At 39.6% G+C, this 24,982-nt stretch overlaps 1 protein-coding gene and 1 long non-coding RNA gene across 4 annotated transcripts; both read right to left on the reverse strand.

The window, feature by feature from the left end:
- Positions 1 to 1,808: 1,808 nt before the first annotated feature.
- On the reverse strand, positions 1,809 to 19,308 carry PPDPFL (pancreatic progenitor cell differentiation and proliferation factor like). Its single transcript, XM_062633431.1, has 5 exons — positions 19,298 to 19,308; positions 3,530 to 3,629; positions 2,536 to 2,625; positions 2,346 to 2,445; positions 1,809 to 1,918 (listed from the first exon to the last, which is right to left on the reverse strand). Exons 2-5 carry the CDS (start codon positions 3,582 to 3,584, stop codon positions 1,906 to 1,908), a joined length of 258 nt encoding a protein of 85 aa, XP_062489415.1. The 5' UTR covers positions 3,585 to 3,629; positions 19,298 to 19,308; the 3' UTR covers positions 1,809 to 1,905.
- On the reverse strand, positions 4,614 to 6,820 carry LOC134171149 (uncharacterized). 3 transcript variants are annotated; one of them, XR_009967511.1, is made up of 3 exons: positions 6,568 to 6,820; positions 6,071 to 6,214; positions 4,614 to 4,723 (listed from the first exon to the last, which is right to left on the reverse strand). It is a non-coding gene; the product is annotated as an uncharacterized LOC134171149 (long non-coding RNA). The 3 variants fall into 3 exon arrangements; XR_009967512.1 differs by lacking the exon at positions 6,568 to 6,820 and adding an exon at positions 6,470 to 6,527; XR_009967510.1 differs by lacking the exon at positions 6,568 to 6,820 and having other exon boundaries at positions 6,071 to 6,450.
- Positions 19,309 to 24,982: the final 5,674 nt, after the last annotated feature.

Here is a 24,982-nt window from a genome sequence, read left to right on the forward strand (position 1 = left end):
ATTAACAGCTTATTGGCTATTTCAGCATGCTCCACATACAACTTTATAATAAGGACAAAAGCAGCTTAAGCTCAGCAAGCAATATGGAAGATTGCCACTGTAGTTTCCCCCACAGCAATTCCAAATCCTGTTTTTCTCATGCACAATAAAGGCTATAGCATTTCTTTCTTCTGTGACTTCAAGCATCTTCAAAGAGAGACAGAATCACCTTCTTCCAAGTACCAAGTATGTCTTTTCCTTCATAACATGTTATTATTGAAAAGTGTGTTAGGGTCTTTTTCTTAGCTTACATTCCACCATTCCTTTTTCATCTTCCATCAGGCTTTAAAGTGACTAACCGAAGAACGTGCCAAACAGACCACAAAGACTTGTGTGAGAATTTTAAATTTTATAGTACCTCACAAAATACCCACATGTTCCCAACACCACAAGCAACACTGAACATCAGTTTGTTAGACACCAAAAATAAGTGAGAGCAAACATTGATTAAATCTTTATTAATAAAAAAAATCTCAGTATAAAAAATAGCTCCTTCTGTACACTTAAAGATGAAACTACACAATAGTCACAAAGATACATAACAAGTCAATTTAAAGATTCCTGAAGCTGTTTTCAGAATCATGTTGTTTTCTGTTGTCATGTGTCATACATTTATTGTCTCCATCAAAACTGTAAGCTCCCCAAAGCAGTCACTTGAGACACTTAAGTTATGCATAACCATGACAATCATTAACCTACAAAGAAACAGGTTGGCTACATTAATGTTTGCTATTGTTAATTCATCCAGTGATGGACAAAAGTCAGGCAGGTTTAGGGAGAGTACGTCAAAAAGTTGCATAGATTATTTACAGAAATGATATCGTCCAGCCAAAAGCCTGTTATTTTCTATGACCTCTCATGTATTTCAATCTTTCCTGGTAGAATAAACAATCTGATGTACTGCTTTGCAATACTGAAGAGTAAATGAAACTATGTTACTGTATCTTTCAAGAGCATGAATCATGACAAAGGTAGACTTGGTTAATAACACTAATGTTATTACTTTGAGTTGAATACTTTGCCAGATCTAGCACAGAAAGCTGACAGGCAGCAGTGAATATTAATAGTCACTGGAGAACAAGTAGCACTTTAAAGCTACAGCAGAGCTGGTAAGGATAATCTAAAACAACATTAGAAGTATCAGCTCTGATTAAGGCTGCTCTTCTGCTTGGAAGATGTCAGCGTCCATTAGGATTACTGGTTTCTTCTCTCTCTCCCTCTCCTATTCTGTCCTCAAATACCAACATGCACAGGTACGAATGAAAGTTGTACCTGGGTATTTGAGTTTGGGATCTATGCACCCTGCTCAAAGAAAGAGATGAAACTAATAACCATTTCTTCATGTAATTGGGCTTTCTAAAAAGCAAAGCTATTAACAAACATACTTGTACACTTACTCCTTGTACCTGGTATGCAAATACTTGATAGAAAACATGTACCATATAGCAGTCTCCTACTCTGGACTACATACCTGAATTTTGTTTACATCCGTGTGACTATCAGCCTATAAACCTGATATCTTAAAGGTAAAACTGACGGGTATCACCTATTGTAAAGTCATTCAATATACATGCTTCTCCTAAACTTACAACATCTTCCTGCCATTTTGCTCTAACTCCAATTCATCAGGATATTTAATACCGGTAACTTCCATTAGAGAGACATCTCAAATTATAGGAACTCTGTAATGAACAATGTAAGCCATGGACATGTCCATTAAGCAATGACATTTAAGCAATGACCACTCTCCCAAAGGTTTTGTTTTCTTCTTGCAGCTGAACACAGACATTAGGAAGATCCCAGGCCTCTTGGAAAAACAAGTCTGTATGTAGTATCTCAGTCAGTGAAGCCAACATGCTGTCCTATTCAGCTGTTGGTACTACAGAAATATATATAAAAAGGTTTAAGTAATCATTTTAGTTTCCTCAAATATACTTATCTGAGTATTTTTGAATGCATTCATATCAGCTTTTTAACATAAAAAGGGTAAACTGCATAAATGGGTGTGCAAGTGCTACAGGTAAAGGATAAATACCCCATGAAGAACAGTAGATAAAGGATAAGTAGAATGCAGAACAGTAACAATCACTAGCACACGCTTAGTGTAAAGTAGCATGAGTGCATTTGTTAAAATGAAAACATGGGAAGCTTCAATAGCTGTACACTTTTAAGAGTCTTTTAAGCCCTCAAAATAGCATTGCACTCCCCAGTTTGTTTTAGCCTATTACAACTTGTTTATCAGAACTTTTACCACAAGGAAAATGGAATGAGTAAGTTACCCCCATCTTTGTAAAAACAGGACTCACCTGCTTGCTGACAGTGTTTTTCTGCCAACAGTTGGTGGAGATGTTTCACTCTGGAAAAAGCTTTTTATCCACCAACTTCTATCAATTAACTCAGGTAACCCTGGCAAAGGAGACAAAGCCAACACCATTAGACACTAGCTAAATAACAAATAGGCAAACTACAAGATTGCTTGAAAGAAAGGCACAATACCATGAAATGCTTTGTCCTGGTCAGCAACATTCACAGCATCTGAACACCAGGAGGAGCTGGAAGAAACACTGGACTCCGAGTTCTGCCTGGCTGTTTACAGAAAATAGACACACATAAAAAAATGCTTTGAGAGAGTACACTATTTCTACACCAAGAATTTCTCAGACATTTTAAAATATAAGTTTATTAAGTACAAAGTACAACTTCTGTATTACATAATGCCATTTTAAGGAACATAATTTTTTCTTATAAATTGATCTCAGTCTACTTAAAATTATAGAGAGATCTATTTGCATAACTTTCACTTAAATCAGTGACAAATCTTAAGATCATGTGCATGTTGCTATCAGAACAAATGATTTTATTATTGAATATTCAAGTCCAAACCAACCTAATTGTTGTACTTTTCACTGTGACACAATAATTCCTACACTTGCACTGTAGCGTCCATGCAGTCCAGAGGGATCCTAATTCACCATATGTATTCTCAAGCTACTGACTGTTTCACATGCTTAGAAACAAAAATGTGAGTTGATTCTGTGCTCCAAGCTTGCAAAGTAAATATGAAGTTTAACTAGAAGCCTAGACTATCCAGGCTAACACTTTTTCTATGTTATATTTTATATTTTAAAAATAAAAGATATTACATATGCCATTACACCCACATTACATTTCTAAGTAGGTAAAAAAAATTAATAGGGAAAATAAATTAATAACCAGAAGCAGATGCTCATTAAAACTGAAGTCCCTTGATATAATGAAAAACTCCCCAAACTATTAAAAACTACCACGCAAAGCCACCCTTTTGCCTTCGGCTCGTCCAGGTATCACCTGAGCCACTTTGACTTTTCATGAGGGGCAACAATCCGGGAATCTCTTCGGGAGAGCCTCTGGGGCGCTCAGCCTCTATCCTCCAGAGGACCCTCCCCGGCAGACAAGAGGGGGAGGATGAACACAGGGGGACGACTCCTCTCTCCCCTCCCCTTGCACTTACTTCTGTAGTACTGGTTCTTGGCCAAGAGGCAGCCGGCTGAAGGAACCGAGGCCATGGCAGCAGCGAGACTGGGAAACTGCCTCTCCGGGACGAGCCTGCGGGAGGAACGAGGCGCTTTACCGGGGAAGCCGAGACCGACGCAGACCGAGAGTAACAACAGCGGCGGCGGCAGCAGCCCCGTCCGTGCCCGCCCCAGCGGTTCACCTGCGTTACCCACGGAAACCACCCGTCCCCATGAGAGCAGGGCCGCAACGAGTGTCACTGGGCGCCCGGACTGCGCCTATATCGGCGGCGGCGGGCGGCCCGCCCCGGGGGCGGTGGGGCAGTGGGGCGGGACAGGACGGAGCCAGCCCAGGCCCCGCCCGGCCCCCACCCGGCCCGAGGTAACCCGCGGCGACCGCCAAGGTCTCCGGTTTGTTCCTCGATCCTTCTGACCCATTATGAGCTCTGGAGTGCATTAAGCGGGAACTAAAACCGGCGGTGTTAGCTATCCTCTGCCCTGTGGGGAAGGGGAAGGAGGGGATGAAGCAGACAGGTACCTCTTTCAGTAGAGACTTTTATGTCGCCTATAAATATGGACATCACAACGCACATATGCTAGAGAAAGTGAAGTTAAAGGAATGTTCTTCACTCTCACAGTAAAATAAGTGAAACCTAAGTGAACGGCTTTGTAAAGTTAGAGCGAAGTCCCACATAAATCACCAAAGGAGGTTTTTCTCTTCCCATGGATAAACGCACAACTCTCTCTAAACTGTTGTAATCCTGTCCCTTGTCCTACAGTGTGTTTCCTCAGCATTCGGAATTGTCAACAGAAAAAGTAAAACAAAGTTTTTACTATTTGAGTTGCTCCTGCTCCGCAAGGAAATGTTTTATTTATTTGTTATTTTTTCACAGCAGGAGTTGTGGGTAAGAACACTGCCATGTGTGGTGTGCGACACCATGTTACACTGATGTATCTGACTGCTTGAATAGTGCATCCTACATGAAATGATAAGGCCATAGTTCAGAATTGTTGCTAGTATGTTTGCAAGGATGTAAAGCACACTGCAGGAAAACTGCCTATAAAATAATACTCATACAGGAATATAACATGTAAGCACAGTTTATTTTCCTGGGCCTTTTTATTCATCTGCTTAGTCTTGACAACATGGTGGTCTTTCCTGGGCAAAACTTGGAGGCTCACCTTCGTGAAATCTGCAAGATTGACAAAGAAAATACAGCTGAGCTGCTGCCATGCACTAGCACCAGCTACCCCATATGTTTATCTCATTATGTAAAGAAGCACTGCAGGAGTAGGAAAGTTTACAGATTTTTTGATACCCCATTCACAATGTACCTCTCTACCCACTGTTGCAGCTCCTTGTTTATGGACGCTTAAATGTAACTGAACCATCAGCTTATTGTATCGGTGACCTCTTTTCCTGTCTTAATACTAAATTTTCATTTTGAGGCTCATTCTATTTGTGGGCAATATATTTCTGCACCACCCCATTTGTTTTTGTCACCACAAATGCCCTCACAGTAGGCACTGTTGTCAGATCCATTCCTGAAAGAAGGGAAACCTCCCCAGAGAGCCATAGGAGGTGCACCCTTGAGCCATGAGGGTGGGCATTTGTAGTGATAGGACTTTGTCCTAGACAAGAGCTGGCAACATCATAATTTATTATATCTGCTATTCTCTTTCAGCTTTAAGATCCTGTTTTAATCTACTCATAACTTTGTCAAGGTTGTTACTTTGTCAGAAAAACTATTCTGACTCTAACATGCCCCAGGTCTAGGCATTGTATGCAGCAAGAAAGCAGACATAAGTTGTTCTGTTGTAATCCGAACAAATGTGCATCCACATTGGAGCCATGCCAAAACACTCAGGAGCTGTGGAACACCAGGTATGTGAAACTTTAAATTGCTTCGCTGCTGCATTCGTATTATTTTGCTATATCACATAGCATACATGGTCATATAACAGTTTTGTTCGGGAGCACTGTTTCATGCATTGCACTGGAATAGAAAGTACTTATTTAATGAGAAGTTTCCCCCCGTTTCTCCCACTCAATCTGGCATTATGTCCTACCTATTGTATTTTCTTCAAGTAATGCTCTGAATACAGAACTAGATTTTGCCAGTATTTTTTCTTCCATGGTTATTTTTACAGTGTGCTTATTTTTACAGCGTGCTTCTAAAATACTAGCACATTTATTTTCAGGCATTGCAACAAAACCAAGGCGTGCTATGATCTTCAGTTAACAAGTGGGAATTCTGAAATCTGAAGGAGTTCAGATACAAGAATCCACATATCTTAGGTTTCTCATATGAAAGCAGTCTAGGCCTTTTTTATATCTATTTAGCACTATGCCACACTTCATTTACCCACTTACTGCTCTCATTCACTTCTCAGCACATTAATAAATCAGATTCTCATCATACATTTTAAAAATTGGTTAGTAGGCACCTATGATAAATGTAAGGAACTTCAATTACAAGCTCAGGGGCAAGGTTATAATTTAGCTTTCAAGACAGAACTCAATTGCCTTAACCACTGACCTGTTCTTTTTTCCATGAAAACCTTTGCTGCATTCACCACTCAACATGTCCCAGCCACAGAAGTCCTACTAAATGCACTCTGTAATCTCTTTAACATCACAAGTTCGGTTCATATCCATGCTTTGTGCCAAAAAGACAGGAACCCTATGAAATAAATAGTGCGTAATTGTCGATTTTATAAGAATGCATTTACAGAAGGCACATTTTCAGCCTTTCAACTTGACCTTAGCAACAGTGTTAAATTAACTTATGTTAATTGTTATGTTAAATAGACAAAACACTGAATTATGTTATCCCATGAGCCATGGACACTCATCAAAAGTATAATTTAAATTTTAAAATTAAATAGGTATCACCCATTATATGAGTAAATCTCCCACCTAATTGTGTCAGGATTACCTGGCATAACCCTTCTTTAGACATTAAAAGTAAAACATTCCAGTCAAAACAATAAAAATGAAATAACAGTCTATATTGAGCTTAATCTTGAAGCTTACCTGTTAATTATTCACTAGACAAGGTTTATCTTGTAAACTTAGCTACTTTTTCAGTTCTTGGAATATCTGTGAGCATGATGCCAGTCTTTTTGTGGACTTGTTTTGGTTGTTTTCTTCCCTGCACTTTTGCAACAATTTTTTTACTTTCCCTTGTTACTTAACCTAAGAGTAAGTGTGGTGTTAGAAAGCGTAGTGTTGCTTCATGGCTGTGTCCTTTGAATGATTGTATGGGTGCTCTAACATTAAGGTTTAGAGAGATGTGAACAATTTCAGTGAAAGCATCTTTCCATATGCATCTACAGAATGGTGCATTTATGGCATGTGAAGGTAGAATATTCCCTCCTACCAAACTTCTTGAAGAGCAGATTTTGCAGTTTTTCACTGCCCAGTCTTATTGCCCATCCATAATTAATATTTCAATCAAACTTTTGTACAACAAGTATAAATAACTCTTATTTGAAGGCAATTGTGTCTTAATTTGACAGGATGACTCTCCATGAGAAGACTTAACTTCCTGGGTAATGTTTTGTAATGGGTGTATTGACATTTTCAGAGAACTGTCATAAACATTTCCTTCATGAATCTTTCAGTAACTCTAATTATTTGCTATCTCAACAAATTGTTTTGCATACTTGTCATGTCAGATTTTGAAAGGAGTCTGTAAGTAGGCTTGCATGAAAGAAATTATGCAGCTCCACTATGTCAAGTAACAGACTTTTGCTGTGCAAAAGTCTGCTATCAAAACCTGTTTGGCTTATTAGCTACCTCCAAGGACCAGTGTCATCTCTTACTTTTACATTAATTTTTTTTACTCTTCAGATATTCCCTCAAGACAGACAGCTCAGCAAGTGTACAGGCTCATCTATCAAAACCAAGATTTGAGGAACCGATGAAGAATTAAATGGCAGTGTGTGAGGTGGCAGGGGAATTGGAAATTTGTATTGTATGTAACCTGTGAAGAAGCATAGGGCCATAAAGACGCTGGGGAGGGCCTGAGCACAAAAGGAACAGAAAAAGTGTTTCTCTTCACTGCTGTAGTGTGTGGCACCACTGGAAACCATCAGCTTTGTAGTAATGACCACTCCCAGCAGTGAAGTGATTGCTTACTGGCAGTTCTGGCACTTTTAATATTATTATTATTTTTAATCCTTACTACAAATGTGAAAAAAAAAATAGAAAAAAGATATAGTTTCTTTTTATTCCTGACCATTTAAGATATCAGATGACACTGAAAACAAAGAGTAACTACTGAACTCCAGACTCCATGCAGCACACCTTTGAATGAAGCATATTGCCTGAAATGTAACCAGAAATAGGAAAACCACATATTTTGACCTATAAGCCACACCGCCAAAGTACTGGAAAAGACTATACACATTGCTAGACTGTTGGTATAACTTTATGAACTTACAGTTTTCAAAACCAACAGTTACAAGTTTCTCGTCATTTAGTTCCATGTCCTGTCTAATACAACACTCATAAGGAAACAAAGACATTTTAATGTGTGTCATTTTAGCTGTATTTTAAAATTTAATTAAAACACATTTTTCTTTGGATCCAGATACAAGCAGCTGGCCAAGTCTAATAAATTTCCTTCAGCAAGCTACATCTTTTACATCTTTCTAAGGAAGCATATGAACACTTGGCCTTTTTGTTACTTTCGTCACTTAAGTATGCCAAAGAAGAAGGCTTAAGGGTCCAGCATGATGAAATATAGAGGTAATAAATTGTACTCCTACAAAACAGAATATATAATTGAATGGAATATAATTGAACAAATCAAAATTGAAACATAGGCAAGTTTATATACCCCTTTAATATGTCCATGGAGATTGACTTTTCTATAGAGATGAGTTGGCTTGTTATTCAATTTCATATCCAGTACAGAGATGCACAGCCCAAACTATGCATATTTTAGTATCCTTGTCTATTTTGATTCAAATAAGCATTTTATTGTGTAGCATCCACTTTTTCCAACTGCTGCAAACAGGACTTTGCATTTTGATGTACACACAGACTGCTCTGATTCAGTTCTGTACCTACTCTCTCTCTGTTCTTGCAAGTAGCATTGACTTCGCCTCACCAGATTGAACACAACCTGACACCTCTGCAGCTCTGCAGAGGTAGCTTAGAAAGTGTTTAAAGCCTAGCGTGCCCCACAGTGTGTAGAGACCATACCTCAGCACTGAAATACCACACCCTTGGCATCCTCATTTCCTGGCTGGTTGTTCTGTCTCCAGGCCAGATGCTCACAATGGAGCAGCATGAGGTGCAAAAGGAATCAAGAAGTATGTGAAGAAGATGCACATATTCATAATTTTGCAGCTGGAATATTTCCTATTAACCTAGCAACATAACTGCCCTGGGACAAAATCCACCACATCACAGAGAACTGTTTGAAGTTTAAGCAGTCAAGGACAGCATACTTGCACAGCTAGTTTAGAATCAACAACACAGGAAGATGTGTTGGAGCCCTACATGGTGAGGTGGCTATGCCCTGTAGTGAGGTGATTTGTGTTGTCCTTGATGGAGGTGGCACTCTGATGTCATTTTTCCCTGCCTCATCTCCTGAACCCCAGTGCTAAGGTCATACTGAGTACAGAAAGGATGGCTAGGATGCTACAGAAGTGTCTGCCTGCCAGGTCACATCAGGACCTGCAGCCAAGCCCGTACAACTGTTCTGCAAGTGTCAAAGGACCTGTCCAAAATTAGCTGTACACAAGCTTCTGAGAAGGAACCAAACTTTAAAATGTTCAGGGCTGCAGGAGCTTACTCTGCTGCAGTGAGTGCAAGCTCACATCCATGAACAAGAAAAATGACAGCTGCTTTAGTTCTATGTAAATCACAAATGTCCACTGATTCAGTGAAAGCCATGTTATCAGGAGGACTAAGTAGCCCCACTTAGACAGCTCATTCTTATGTCATCTTATTCTACTTCGTAGCACTTTTTGTCTCCTCCAAAGCCACTATATAGTGAAGACACAGCATGTTCTTGTATGTCTCAATCTGCTCCACTGCAATAAATTCATCCACCATGTCATTATATGTCTCCGATACCTGCTCTGTTTTCTACAGGAACACCTGAAGCAACATGAAAGCCTTGATCCACCCACAAATCAGTCCAGCCTGGGGAAAGGCACAGTGGAACACTGACAGTGCAGGACTTATCCTGCAGTGATGTCAGGCCAGATACTCAGTTCATTATGCTTGTTATTTCCTTCTCTCACACTTTAACCAGCTGGCCTCAGAAATGCAAACATCATAAGGACTGACCAGGGGCTCTGACATTTTTTCTAGACTCCCTCAGACTTAGAGTTTGTCTGTACTAGTAGTTTAAATATGCTTGGAATCATTCCTTGGTCCTGAAGAAAACTGGTGTGGAATGGCCTATATCTACACTGGTTTATATGGCAAAATAATATGGTTACACCCAAAGTGGTCTGTGAAGTATTGTCTCTTGCTTCTGTTAAATGCCAAGCTGCCTGGGATTTTTTTGGGATGGAGCAAGGGAAAACGCTAAGCCAATCCAGGACTTTTCTAATACTTTTCTAGTATGGAGAACCATGGAATCATGGAATCAACTAAGTTAGAAAAGACCTTTAAGATCAAGTCCAATCGTTAATCATGTTCTATTCCCTGACAAGGTTCCCTGACATTAATTTAAGGGTTAGCTAATTTAACATGATGTCACTGGTGCCTAGTGTAAGAGATCCAGAGCTCAATAAGCTTGCAAACAAGTGAGTCTCTCCTAGATGTCCATTTGTAAACTTACCATGTTTAACATTAGGGTCTTGGCAGCTACTTAAGGTTCAGTTATTGCATTTTTTTAGATTTGTTACTGTTTTCATCTCCACCAGTGCTTCCGGTGGAAAGTCTTTTGCTCAGGCTGCTGCAAAGCTGCCTCTACACACACAGTGCCAAGTCTTCTGAAGGGCTTTCTGCCTAAAATATGCAACATGTCAGCAATGAAAAAGTAGAGAATAGGAACTGTCAATCCCTGCTTCTGTGATAGCTTAGAACCAAAAGGACATAAAAGAGCCAGACAAGCAACATCTCTGGTATACCATTAGTGCCAGCCTCAGTCCTATTCAACACCATTGCTGAACCTCTAGGCATGACATACAGACACTGCACTTCAAGTTGCCTCCATGAGAAAGCAGAGGTAGCCAAACTGGATTCCTCTCAAGGTAAAAATGTTCAGCATCCCAGCAGAATTCACTCCAATAATAAACTCATCTGGAGGCAATGAAGGCATATTTGGCAGCATTTACTGGAGCTGAGGACAGAAGATGAGAGGTTTCTTCAGGACCCCATGTCTGTGCAACCTCATGTTTATGTCTGCAAACTCCTTTTGACGTGATTTGTGTGTTATGTGACTTACTGTGCATCAGCATGCTCTTGTTTTCCTCTCTTGTTTTGCATTTCTAAGTTTATTTTTGGTCTCTGACCTAGGTTTCCCTTTTCCTTTTTAAATAAACATGTTTGAGCTGTTAAAGGTATGTTGATCTCTCTTGTTTTTCAAATTCCAGGGCTCCTAAGGCTTCATAGCCTGTAAGGCTGCACAGCCAGTTTCTGCAGAGTTCAGAGTCCAAAACTAGAAGATAGCATAAAGAGCAGAGAGACGAACCCCAAAAGGATAAGACTTTCAGAAAAGGAAAAACAATCTAGGAAACTTTGCTTCAACAGATAGAGGTATCTTGTTCAGATGTGCCAGATGCCAAGACCTGAAGGTCACAGCCTTTGGTCAGACTAGAAAGAGAATGACCATCTTCCTGTTCAAAGCAAGGAAAAGTTATTATTCATGGAATCATAGAATAGCTTGGGTTGGAAGGGACCTTCAAAGGTTATCTAGTCCAACCCTCTTGGAATGAGCAGGGACATCTTCAACTAGATCAGGTTGCCCAGATCCACATCCAGCCTGGCCTTGACTGTTAGGGATAGGGTATACACCACCTCTCTGGGCAATCTGTGCCAGTGTTTCACCACCCTCACTGTAAAAATTTTCTTCATTATATCTAGCCTGGATCCACCCTCTTTTAGTTTGAAACCATTACCCCTTGTCCTATCGTAACAGGCCCTACTAAAAAGTTTGTCCCCATCTTTCTTTTAAGTCCCCTTCAGGTATTTAAATGCCACAATACAGTCTTCCCAGAGCCTTCTTGAGGCTGAGCAGCCTCAGATCTCTCAGCCTTTCTTCATAGGAGAGGTGCTCCAGCCCCCTGATCATTTTTGTAGCACTCCTCTGGACCTGTTCTAAAAGGTCCATGTTTTACTTCTGCTAAGGACTCCAAATCTGGACACAGAACTGCAGGTGGGGTCTCATCAGAGCAGAGTAGAGGGGTAGAATCACCATTCTTGACCTGCTGGTCATCCTTTCTGATGCAAATCGGGATACAATTGGCTTCCTGGGCTGCAAGTGCACACTGCTAGGTCATGCCCAGTTTTTTTATCTACTAGTACCCTCAGGTCTTTCTCCTCAGGGCTGCTGTCAATACCTTCACCCCCCAGCCTGTATTGATACCAAGGCTTGCCCTGACCCACATACAGGACCTTGCACTTGCCTTTGTTAAACTTCATGAGGTTCACATGGGCCCACTTCTTGACCTTGTCCAGGACCCTCTGGCTGGCATCCCTTTCCTCAGGCATGTCACTCAGCTTGGTGTCATCTGGAAAATCCTCCATGGTGAAATGTATTAGTGTGAGAAGAAATTTATCCACCAGTCTTGGTTTGCCTACTTCATGGGGGCATAGATAGCTGTGATGGAAGATTCCTAATTGTAGGACTTAGCTTTCTTGCTGGCAAATCCAGAGTAACCATGGAGAACAGGTCCTCTTCTTTCTAATATGCTTCATGGTCCCAGGGTGTGCATAAAGCAGAGAGGCTGGGATTAGTAAGCACATTACCAAATTCTGCAATCAAAACTCACAAACACCCCACCAAAGTACAGTGTGGATGCAGTTGATTGATTTGTGTCAGCCTTCACTCTTTGCATGCCACACGCCTTGGGAATACGAGGTTGTATTCACTGCTACTAAAGTATAGCGGTATAGATACAATTATAAAACAGTATAAGTACAGATTTACAAGCCTAGAAATACAGAAGAGAAAATGAAAGAATGGCAAACGTTCTTTTAATCCATATTGTAAGCTGTAGGATATGCTTTTTATCAAAGCACCAACAAAACCACATGACCTCTTCTCACCCTAGAGGTATGTTCTGTAACAAGCCTTAAAGAGACACTAATTAAATAAAACTAATTCAGTTGACATGTGTTGCTTCAGCCCTCTGCATTTATGGCAGGATCAACACTGACAGGTGTTTGTCTACTTACTGTGACATTAAATCATATAAAATTTGATGTAAAATTATAGAAATGGGTGTTTAGACTGATGTGCTGCTGAGAGAGGTGATCTCTTTCAGGGATCTCTTTCAGGTAACCAGGAGCCTGACCACACTGCTGGTGCTACAGTCACTCTCCTCAGAGTGACTAGACTGTGATTCCAGAAGACTCAACACAGCATACAGCTGCTTGACATAAAAAACCTGGCTCCTTGACCTTCACTTTATTCTTATAGTTTAAAATAGTTTCAGCCTTGTAGGTTTTTAATCCATTTCTCTCTGAAAAACGATAACTGGTGTCTACACTCAGCCTTGTGATTTCAGGAACACAAGTATACTTGTAGTATAGTCTTATTTACCAGGTTCATAGTAGGTTTTCTTACCAAATGCCAGTATGGGAAAAAAAAAACAAACCAGGGGTCTAAAGAACAGAGTCAATAGTGCAGTCAGTTTTATATAGCTAAATGAAGATTTTCTATTTATTTTCATTTGATCAGTGTTTTACCTCCTTCTTATTCTAATCTAAATCTGGTATGAAGAGGTGAGTTTAGCCACATTCTGATTTACCAGTGGGAAGAATGTTAGGCATTTTTTCATATATCTTCACACCACTGAAGTACAACAGTTGTAAAATGGTCTTACTAGGGTCAGTCTCAGCAATGAGGAGTCTAATCAGGCAGAAAATGTGCAGCCCATTGCCCTCACCCTCCTTAAGTGCAAGTTTTTCCTCCATTTTGCTTGGAATGCAGCTAAGTTAACTGCAAGTTTCTGGAGTGAATTCAAGTCCAATAGATCCTTTATAAATTTGGAAATGGAAAGCATTTCATTGTCTATGTGAAAGCTGACTTTTGGAGGAATCCTGCAATTGGTACCAGTTTAAAAGGTACACTGAATTGTTATGTATGAAATCACGTATTAGGATTACAACTAATTTGTTCCCTCCATCCTTCCTTCTCTTTCCTGTCCTCTCATATCTGCAGCAATCTAATCTATTCCCTTTGAAGAATTTTGTTGAGAAAAACATGAGTTATAGAAGACCACCAAATTATAGAAGACCACCAAACACTTATATACAGAAGCTAAACAAAGTGTTGTAGGACACACAATGCAATAGAGAGGCAAGGTGAAACAGTTGCTCCAGTAAAACCAGAAATGATTACCTGATTGTTAAACACTTGAAAATGTCCTAGAGGATATGATACAGAGTATATGTATGAAATTGAAACTGTGGTCTTTCATAATACTGTGCAATGCTCAGCACTAACAATTTACAAATCTTGTGATCCAGACTTCTCAGAGGATTTGCTTTAGAAGTGCACCCTCTGCAACACAGGCACCAGGCACAATGAAATAAGTGATAATGGGGAGGGGGCTTGGCTCTGATTTTTTACACATACATTTCATTCTGTTAGTCAGTGAAACCAAAATACTATTTAATAACACAGTACCACTGCCATGGTTGATAATGGAGTGAGAATTGTTATTTGCAGATTGTCAACTCGAGAGGAATAGATTTGTTGCTGTTGATTAAAAGTTACCATTTACAATGTTGATAATGGTTAAGATTGAATGATTACTTGTTGACATATAAAATAAGTCCATGTTACCAGTTTTTTCCATGTGAAATAGATGTTTATGTGGTACTACAGATAAAATTCACCTGTGCAACTGATATTAACTGGATGTTTTAACAGCCTGAGCAAATGTCTAAAGACTAAAGAAATGAGAAGGTGCTATTGTTTCACACCTAGTCCTAATCCTTCTAGAAAAGAAAAAAAAAACAAAAAAAAAACAAACCCTTCCCCAATAAACATGATATAAAACAGGAAATTTGCACTGCTAGAGTCCATGTTACACTTACTCTGACTATGACAAGGCCATCTGACACTTTTATGAGGAAATAGAAATACACTTTTCAAACACTTGCCTTCCTTTGCTACCTGCAATTACCTACAAGTCCCATTAAATGCTTACAAATCTCATTATCATACACAAATGAGCCATACAGAGTGTTGATGTACCCCGTGCTTGCGGAAGTGAAGCTTTATTCAGGGCAGAAGAAACATACGATCAAATCCTGCATTATCTATTTCTATCTCTGACAAATGCTGTAAATCCTCAGTAAATAAGAAGTGTCAAGCCGTAACAAATGGTTGAGGCTTCATTTCTGCATCATTACTGGTTTTGTTTTGCTTCTGTTTTTGTAACCTACTTTGCTTCTGTTCCTGTAATTCTCTAATTGCCAAAGAAAAGTGGGAGAAGTGCTGGATTAATTTCATATGTCTTTCTCAGAAAAAAAATGCAGAGATTGGAGTATTTAAACTCAGCAAGAGACTCTAGAAATAGTTAGAACTGGGTTATGCAATCCTGGAAATGTCACCTCCACTTGGTTCATCTCACTTCCCTTCAGTTAGACTTTGCAGCAGCTTAGCTCCTCCATATCAGCCAAGAGAGAGGAGCTTATAATTGGATACAAGTGTTCATATTCACTCCTTCACCTTGGAGAAAATGAAATGTTGTCAGCAAGTTTAGGTGGTTATCAGTTCCCTGGGTAAAGTCCTGCAGCCGCTAATCATAGGCTGTCCTCACTTGTTAATGCAAAGGCTGCTGCCAACCTGGGAGAGAGAACTGCTGCCACATGGTATTTGACCAGCATGCTTTAAGCCCTTTCAGGACTGCCAGAAAGTTACTGCCCTGCAGTTTGAGAAGTAATTGTTAAAAATCCCCAGCTTGTCATTATACCTACAGTTTTCTTGTAAGCCACCTTTGGGTAAAGATAGCTCTGCATATCTGAAAAAGCTTTAATATTGGAGGAACATGTACACAGAACATGCACATAGAGGTTAAAGTTAGGCAAGCTGCCAAAACAAAGTAGTTTTGCTCAGCACTGGCTTCAGCTTTCACACACCTGCTCTGTAATTCACCAACTTGGTACTTTGGTCTTCAGAAGGATCAATGCCTGGACAGAAATCAAGAGAAGTATTTCTAAATACCTCTGAGGATCTGAGTACAGGTACTTTTTGGTTTATCAACAGAGTTCTATTTCTGTATTTTCATCTGGGAGATCCAAGGACACCAAACAACTGATGTTAAAGCATGTTTAATGAATATTGTTGGATTAATTCTCAAAACCCCATCTATTTTTATTTTAACTCTTAAAACCTGTACCTTTATTATAAAGTGCAGTTTTCTAATTAGCTTATTAAAGAAAATATTCACAAATTAAGTGCAGTCCAAATTCAGTTGTTTAAATCTTTAGGCATATTCTTTTATGCACAATTTGCAATATGCAGAGTTTCAGGCAAATGTAGACAAGATGGTTGTGCCCAATCACAACAGCATGTACAGCAAGGTTAACTAGTCAAACTAAATGCCAACAAGTAAGAACAAACCCTATGCTCAGGCACTCAATTTTATGCACGTAATTACTGTGATTTTATCTTTATCACAGATATAGGATTATATTTTTTATTTTTCTGAAAGTGTAGTACTTATAATAGAGACAAAACCACCATCTGAACCAAAGAGCCATTCTGAGTGTGAAAGCAGTGATTCAGATACAGTTCATTAACCTTTTTCATTTTAATTACAATCCAGTCCAAAATTATATTTTTTATATTACACCACAATGACTTCTTTAATTTACCGGAAGTACAAAAAAAAAAGATAAAAGAAAAAGTAAGATCAGAAAATCTTACTGCAGAACTTCATAGTTTTTCTACAAAATTTGGCTGCAAAATATTGCTCTAATAGTAATTTGTGTCAAAGTGTGTGTTATTTTATGGGTTTGACATTGATAGGAACTTTGATAGTTCTGATATGGATAGTCCTTGGTAATTTTTAAAGCACTGACCATTTCCTTTCTCCTGGTTCATTTATTCAGGGTTTCTCTATTGAGCTTTTTAAACTTAAGCACTTAGTCTGAGTCAAACATTTCATTTGTGTTATAGTTTAGGAACTTTAGAAATTACGAGCTAATGGTGTAATTCAGTCCTGCCACTCCCCACTGGAAGCTGAAGGATGCCCACAAGCACTGGAGCTCAAAACCAGGAGACTGAACTATTGCAGTTGTCTCCCTGAAGAGCAGGCTCACAGGGATAACCAGGGTGGCCCTGGCAGGACCTCAGAAGCACAAGAGGGTCTGTGAAGCAGTTGTGTTCCCACTGAGTGAACTCTTCTCCCTGTGGTTTCCCTGCTGTACTCTTCCAGGTACTAAATGAAATCTGGCTCACTCTGTTCTCTGCATTGGCAGCAGGCTCAGCTTGGAAAGTCTGCTTTATGGCTTCAGATTCCATCTTCTCCAAATTTGCAGCATCTTGCCAAAGGATCATTAGAGTCATTTTTGTCATTTTGGCTTTGTAGGAGGTAAAAGACACTATCTTAAGAGCCAGCTAAAAACTCTCAACATTTTTTTGCAGAAGTGGAGATCTGAAAACCTTAAGAAATCTGTAGGAAAGCTTAGAAATGCATCATTAGCACTGGCCTTTTATACATACATATATTTGAGCTACATGGAAATCTTACAGGTAGGTATTTGCCTGTTCAGCTGTTTTCTCAATGGAACTGCAAGTGCTTTGAAGCCATGTCTACGCTATTCCCATTACCACCATAAAGAGGCCTCAGGCTGCAGTGGCTTGTCTGCATCTGCATTTTCCTTAGTTTGCCGGAGGCATATTCCTGCTTTGTCGAGGATGTAGTTCTCAAGGCCTTGACTACAATCATGCAAGCTCTTATATCTTCTTTGAAAAACACCTCTTACTCCTGCACAGATCCTGGGGCCTGTAGAACCACTGTCTGCTGCCATCCTACAGCATCTGCACTGTTCTCAGTGCATTACAGAAAGCTACAGCTTGTGAGGTTGACAAAGGAGAAAGGACAACAGAGGCAGCAAAAATATACAGGTATCTCCAGATTCAAGGAAAGTGCAAAAAAAAACCAACCCATCACCTTGCATGGTTGCTGGAGGCCATTTGGCTACTGGGTCTCCTCTTAAAAAGTTGTTTCAGCACCAGCTGAATCTCTGCTGTTTTCTGATGTACTCAAAGCATGGCAGATGCCACCATCAAATTCATCCAGTTTTGCCAAATCTGGATATGCATTATGAGCATTGGTGATTCACATTCATCTCTTGCTAATTTCTGGATACAAAAGATTACTGTCACGGGACTATCTCAGAAACTGCTCAGTGCTGGAGGTGCATCACACCTCTTTCTGTTTCGCTTCTTCCAGTCTAGAAATGTATAGGTATTTCTCCAGGAAAACTGTGCAAGACTTGAACAGATCCACGGAATAGCAATCTGGCATTAGTGAACCTGTTGTGGCTGTGGATGTAATGAAGTCTGCAGGCCACCACCATCTGTTCCTTTCCTGTCTGGTGAAAGTCTACAGCACCCTGGACATCTTTGCTGTAGTCAGGGGAAATAACACACTCAACTGTGCTAGGTAATGCTAGCCAGTGTTTCCTGGACAAGGCCAGTGCTTAATACAATCACACAGTCTGAGTACCTACAGGCAATTCATGCACACAAGTGTGAGCCATGTGCACATTTACTACAGGTTTCAGAATTACTTGCACTTCCCAGAAAGAAAAACCACACTCATCCCAGTGAAACTGGTATCTGTCATGTGTAGGTGCCCGCCCACATGGTGGCATACCCTCTGACTATGTCATACCCTCTTCTTCCAGCTGACTCCAGTGTACATGGGGACTTGAGCTACATAACTTAATCTGGACGGTGATTAGGTGCTAGGGAGCCTGATATGCCATTTCTATGAAACGTCCTTTCAATGAAAATGCTGCCACATTCACTACAATTTGACAAGTATTTCAGAGTCTGTGCAATTAAGTAGGGAGCTCTTTTCAAGCCGAAGTGGCTGCAGAAGTAGGAATATTTAGCTAGTACTTTTGCAAATCCTCAGCACATACATGGCTTTATCCTACCTCATTGTACATCCTTATCCAGGAGCAATTTCTAGTTTATGTTAGCCCTCCTAGTTGGCAGTCTTCAAAAACGTTTCTAATTCAGGAGCCCTAGGCACTTTAAGGGGGGAAGGTCCAGCTGGTGAGTTATTCAGTTTTTGTGTGGGAATGCCTCCAGAGTTTTCTCTTCCAATGGGTGCTTTTAATCCACTCTCAGGAGCATTGCACACACTGTGTGACATGGAAAAGTGGGCCCTGTACTAGAGTACTGCAAGAAATAGGGTTGTGTAACTATAAGCAGATGTCTGCCCAGTGGTGTAGACTTCCTCCTGTTGTGAAGCTCAGTGCTGATAATGCTGTAATTCAAATAAAATGAGGTGGAAGTCCTTCAGACCAGTGGTTGAGGAGCTGTTCCTATTCAAGTGCCTATCTTACAGTGCTGGGACACAGCCCACAGGGCTGTATCAACTTACCCAGAGACTGTCTGACATGTAGGGAAGGAGTCTTTTTCTCATTTCTAATATTCAGCTCAGTGATTAACATGTCCACTTTGGACACATATTTGCTTTGCAACTTGCATATTTTGAAGACAAAGAAAAATGTAAAGTGTGCAGTACATCAGATTGCTTTCTTAAGGTTTTGTTTTCAGATATTTCTCAGGCTTCTATTTGTCAATCTGCATTACCTCCAATTACCTTGATCATTCATCTGTGGCCAGAATTTCTGGCTCAAACATTCTTCACACTCTCCACCCAACGCTTGGAGAGAAACTGTAATTCCACACAGTTTTTACTTGAGTTTTCAAATTATTTTTTTTCCTATTTCTTTGCATAGGCACTAAACCATAGCTCTGGGGAATCTTTCAGATTTGCTAGTAAAGCTCACCAAAAGGTTTCATAAATTTTTAATCTGAATCCAAAAACAAAAATGAAAGAGGAAATCATAGTTTAAAAATGAATATTACATACTCTATTATCTTTCTTTTATTTGCCTTCAGGTCTGCCTACTTAAAAAAAAGCAGGTGTACTTGTTTCAGTACAATCTAAATCCTTAATGAATCTTCAGCAGTAACGGGCAACACTAACATTTTTGCAAGTTTTTTAATATAGTTTGACAGGTAAGACTATGGAAAGCAGTAGTCCATTCTTTTGTATTTATGAAACAATCTGAGATTCTATAATATCCTGTCCTGACATGATCTATTGTTGTACTCTTATTTCTTGCCCCTGTTATCTGGCTGCTGCTGGAAATTTTACTCATAGGTGCTGATGAGTTGCCTTTGAATACAATCATGTATTGTTGCCTGTTCTTTCAGTCTGGTTTATTTTGGGTGATAAATGAACATCTCGAGGCAGTCATCAGACTTTAATTTGGTTGAACAGATCATAACTGAAAAATCATGATTTTCCTAGAGCGCTGTTGAAGAACAGACAGTAATTTTATATTTAGCCCTACATTGTTTGCTGTTTATTGGTTCTCCGCAATATGCACTACAATGCTTTTTCTAGTACTTATGGAACTACTCATACATGTTCTACTATTACCAGCAACAAAATATGTTTACCCACAGAGCATGTGATATTGGGAAAAACATAGAAACACAACACTATTAACTGTACACATCAAACAGTATGCTTACTTGCTTTACATACTATTAAAACTAGAAAGTCTGGAGAGTCTCAAATTTGAGAAGTTTTATAGTTTGTCTTGCAAGGCTTTTAAACATAGCTGCATATAAGTCTTTTTCTGCTGTTACGTTGATGTAAGTGTATTGGTGACAAGAGATTCACTTCTGATTTGTAAGACTGGAAAGGTTCTACCTCTTCCTCTCCATGTTGCTGTCTTTGCTTTCCTTTCTCTTTCTTTCAGCTAATACAGCCCATACTGATTGAGCTGGAGTTTCCTTTTGTGTTTCATAGATGCATTGAGTTTGAGGACTAGTAAATAAACTCATCTGAGCTCCTCCATGACAAAGACCACAGGATATTGGCCTCCACTGAGCCAAATAACTTGCATGTGGCTGAAAGACATCTTTCAGGAAGCACTTAGTCTTGCTTTGAAGACAGTGAAAGAGGGAGACTGCCACTTCCCCACCTGCATTTTCTTGTACTCTCAGTTTTCCATCTTATAGACAGTGTCACCCAAAATGATATCTTTTCTTACTTTTGGCTACTGTTAGTTGTTTAGCACATGTAGAGTTCTAGTAAAGGTGATATACAGGAAAGGAGCTGGGATCTCAAAAACCCTTCTTGTCATAACAATCACATCAACTACAGCGGCAGCCAATTTTAACAGAATTTACTTACTTGAAGAAAGCAAAGTGTTCTGACTGATTTCTGATACAACAGAATAAGCATGGTCAGCTTTCAGGAAAAACTTTCAAAGAGACAGGATCTCTTTGCTGTTTTCAAAGAAACACCATCAGAGTACTCTTCCCTCCACTGTAAGTAAACCCAGTAGCACTGCAGGCTTTACACTCTGGGGACCGTGAGGCTGCACCATCCACTCTTCTGCTGGGACTTGTAGGATTCCAAGGGAACAGAAGGGAGCCCAGATTGTACATTTTTTCTCTAGCTCTAATGTTCAGCACAGCAAGGCATCTTTTGTGCCATCTGATGCATCTCAAAAAGGATGTGTGTGAACGATGCTTCTATGTGGCAATCACTCTGTACTGCTGAAACTCCAAGCTAGACTCTGCATGGCAGGTTTTGAGCCCTAAAACCTAGATCCTTTGAAATTTGTTCCCACGTACCTATCTGGTACAGTTTCTAGTACTGTGAGTTAAAGAGCAGGACTTTCAGTAGTCCTCAAAAGTCAAAATCCCTTGCTAGGTCCACTTTACATTAGCTGATGCTTCACATAGCATTCTGTTCAACTACTTATCCCCCATTTTTCTGGTATAGATATTTATTTTGTTACAGGTGCAGGGGAAAATTCTATCATCATTTCCTAGCAAATTCAAGGCAAAATATTTTTTTACAGCTTTTTTTTTTTTTTAAGTTAGTCTGTGTACACCTCATTCTGAAGAATGCCCTGGAACACAGTGTTACCTGCCAAAATCCATTACCTTCTGGATCCCCTAAATTCATTGAAAATTATAGAAAGAATGAAAAAAAAAAACAGTTGTATGACCTGCTGCCACAAGCAGATAAAGCTTCAGAGAAGAAACATTTGTGGCCATGCTCTCATGGGGTGCTGCTGGGAAGTAATTTTCACTAGTTATGCTTACAGATCAGGAAAGCAAGGTAAAAAGCCTGATGATGATAACAACTAGGTGCGGTATCCATCGTGAGCCTCTTTAGGGAAGCAATTTTCAAGGATGTATGTGGAAAAAAAATACCTGTTGAAAGCCAGTTAAAGTATTTTGTGGAAGTCTTGTAACAGCATACATCTTTTGTGTAGTTTGGCCTGTAGTTCATATTTACTCAGATTCTCGCTGTAATCCCTGCTGCAGTTGCCTTATGTTATATGGAGTAGCTGAGAAGCATATTATTTAATTATGAGAAAATCTGTTTGGAAGATAGCTTGACTATCCATCTAACTGGATATGTTAAAAGGTCCCCTTGCTAACATATTATATCACATCCATATAAAGCTGCCTCATATATGGTAGTCCAAATCATATGTTTTAAATAGCTTCATGTGGAAAATACTTTTACTTTATTTGGAGCAAAACCTCTAACACTGTTTCTGCTGTATCAAGGACTGCTGCTGTCAGTCACTGGAATTAATTCAGTCAGAGACTGAACTAGTGAGAAAGTTCCAGAATATCACTCCAACTTCCAAAAATGTGTTCAAAACAACATTATGTACTTTTCAGCTGTAAACTCTCCTGCCTCTCTTCCCAGCATCAAGTAAGCAAGATACAAAGGATTGCTGGAAGAACCAGAGCAAACATGCACTAGAGCACCTGATAGCACATCATGCCAAGTTACATACTGCACTGGTAAAAGTCCACTGATATTCTGAGAAATAGCAAACAACACTGACTTTACCCTAAAAGTCTCTGGGGCTTCAGAGGTAAACAAAGTTTTATTATCTGTGCAGCCTTCTGTAAACAAGCTATGCTTAGTACTTTTTAAGGAAAACTTGGCTTGACTTAAATACAGCCTCCAGTGAACATCAAAATAATAATGAGTGCACCTTCCATAAGCCATTGTAAAGTCTTGTATGATTCACTTGCAGTGAATTGCCCCACCCCATAGACTGAGAATGAGCAGAGCAGCCACTCTCAGACTGGCCCCAACCCTGGGTTTGTAAGGTGGGCAGGAGGAAAGGTCTTCCCCTGCTGTGAGACACACTCAGGACTAAAGGCCAGTCTTGGTAGAAGTGTCAGCCCAGAGTACAAGGTCAGCTCAACGCTTAACTGAATCCCCATCCATACGAGCAAAACCTTCCTGTTCAAACTGACAAGGGGGGTGGTGCTTATGCTGTTTTGCTGAGGGAGTTTCCAACTCCTATGCTGCTGATGCTCATGTGCAGTGGAACAGCTCATAGGGTCCCTCTGCTAATACTGACACTTTCTGCACACCAGACCCATTCTGCACATTTCTTTGCTCTTTCTATATTCCTGTGAGTTAAACCCTGTGGGTATTGTTCAAGTGTGGTAATTTAAGATGACCAATACAGTGAAGTCAAGCCCTAAAGGAAGATTATCCTGTTTCTGCTGAACCACATTTAGAAGGATCACAGCAACAGGAATAAACTGGTTCTTCCTACTTCCAGCCAAGGCATTCAGCTGCCTGGACATGAAAAATCTCAAAAGTAAATTTCCTTCATTGAAATGTAAAGCTAGAGAGTAGTCTTCAAAAGATCTGTGTCAGCATCTCCTTGTTTCAAGATTTCATATTAAAAAACATGATAAATGCTATTTTATGCCTGTATGTTCAAGCCAAGCAGTTTATGGTGTTTAAAAATTAATACAAATTTTAAAGCTTTTGATAATGCAAACCTCAGCTTTCTGGATTTCCTTTTTTGCTCCTTTATGTGTGCTGCCAAAATATTTGTTAACCAGCTGCAACCTTTACCCTAGTTTCACTGGGTACTAAAATAGTCTGTTGTGCTGTAGATGTGTTTCTCTGCTTTTAATTTGCTGTTCACGTCTACAATGGCATGTAGTAACCAACAGCCTTTTGTGAGGCAAAGGTAACCAATGGAGTACAGCAAGAACAGAACACAGAAAACGTTGAAAGTTTAATCCTACATACAAGCAACATCCTCTGACATTTAGGCAAACCTGAGTTCAGATTTCTGAACTGAATACTCATGATCATGAGTCACATCTAAGGCATTTTTTACCCAATCTCTTTTTTATTTCCTATAGACTCTCTATATTCTCCTTTAATGTATAAACAAGGAATTTTAATGTGTATTAAGCTAAAATGCTTCAGAACCTCAACACAGGGATGAGAGAAAGAATGATTCTGATTTTGCCTCCTTAATGCAGCTTGGAACAGTTTAAAACCTCCTTAAAATAGTCAAAACAAGCTAGAACAGTTTTCTTAGTACATACTAACAGGCCAAATGCTAATTCAGTGAAAATCAGACTGATCAGGCAAACTGGATAAAAGAAAAAAGGACTTCAGGGCATAATCTTGTAACTGTAATTTGCAATATGCAATACCTTTTGTCTAAGGGTTTTATAAATATTAAAACCCAGAATGTAATAAGTCATTGTAGACATGACTAAAAGGAGTATTTATCCTTAAACAAGCAGGTAAGGTCATAGTCACAATTTCAGAATTCAGGCCTATTCCCTGATTCAACTGCCATGTGTTAAAAGACCAGTAAGAAAAGGTACCATTGCAGTCTGGACAAGGTTGCCCAAAGGTAACAATAACAAGCTGCATCAGGCTGCAGAATAAATGATCTGCACCATCCTGATTAGTCTGCAGATTGGGAAGGCATTGAGCACCAGTGTATTGCAAATTCCTAGTTATATTGCACCTAATGCAAGTCTCTAACTTGGTGGCTGAAAGCCAAATTTTAGGCTTTTTAATCTATTATTCATGGAAAAAAAAACAAGATGGTATATGTCTGGAAAACATACTTTTTAAAGGATGTATACATTCTGGGATTCTTAGTAACAAGAAGAATCCCAAACCTCTGTGGATTTAAATGTCTTAACCAAGTCTGTTGATACTGGATTTAAACC

Source organism: Pezoporus occidentalis, unplaced genomic scaffold (assembly GCF_034315485.1).
Source record: "Pezoporus occidentalis ecotype Australia unplaced genomic scaffold, CSIRO_AGI_Poc_V1 ctg4, whole genome shotgun sequence".
NCBI classification, from domain to species: domain Eukaryota; kingdom Metazoa; phylum Chordata; class Aves; order Psittaciformes; family Psittacidae; genus Pezoporus; species Pezoporus occidentalis.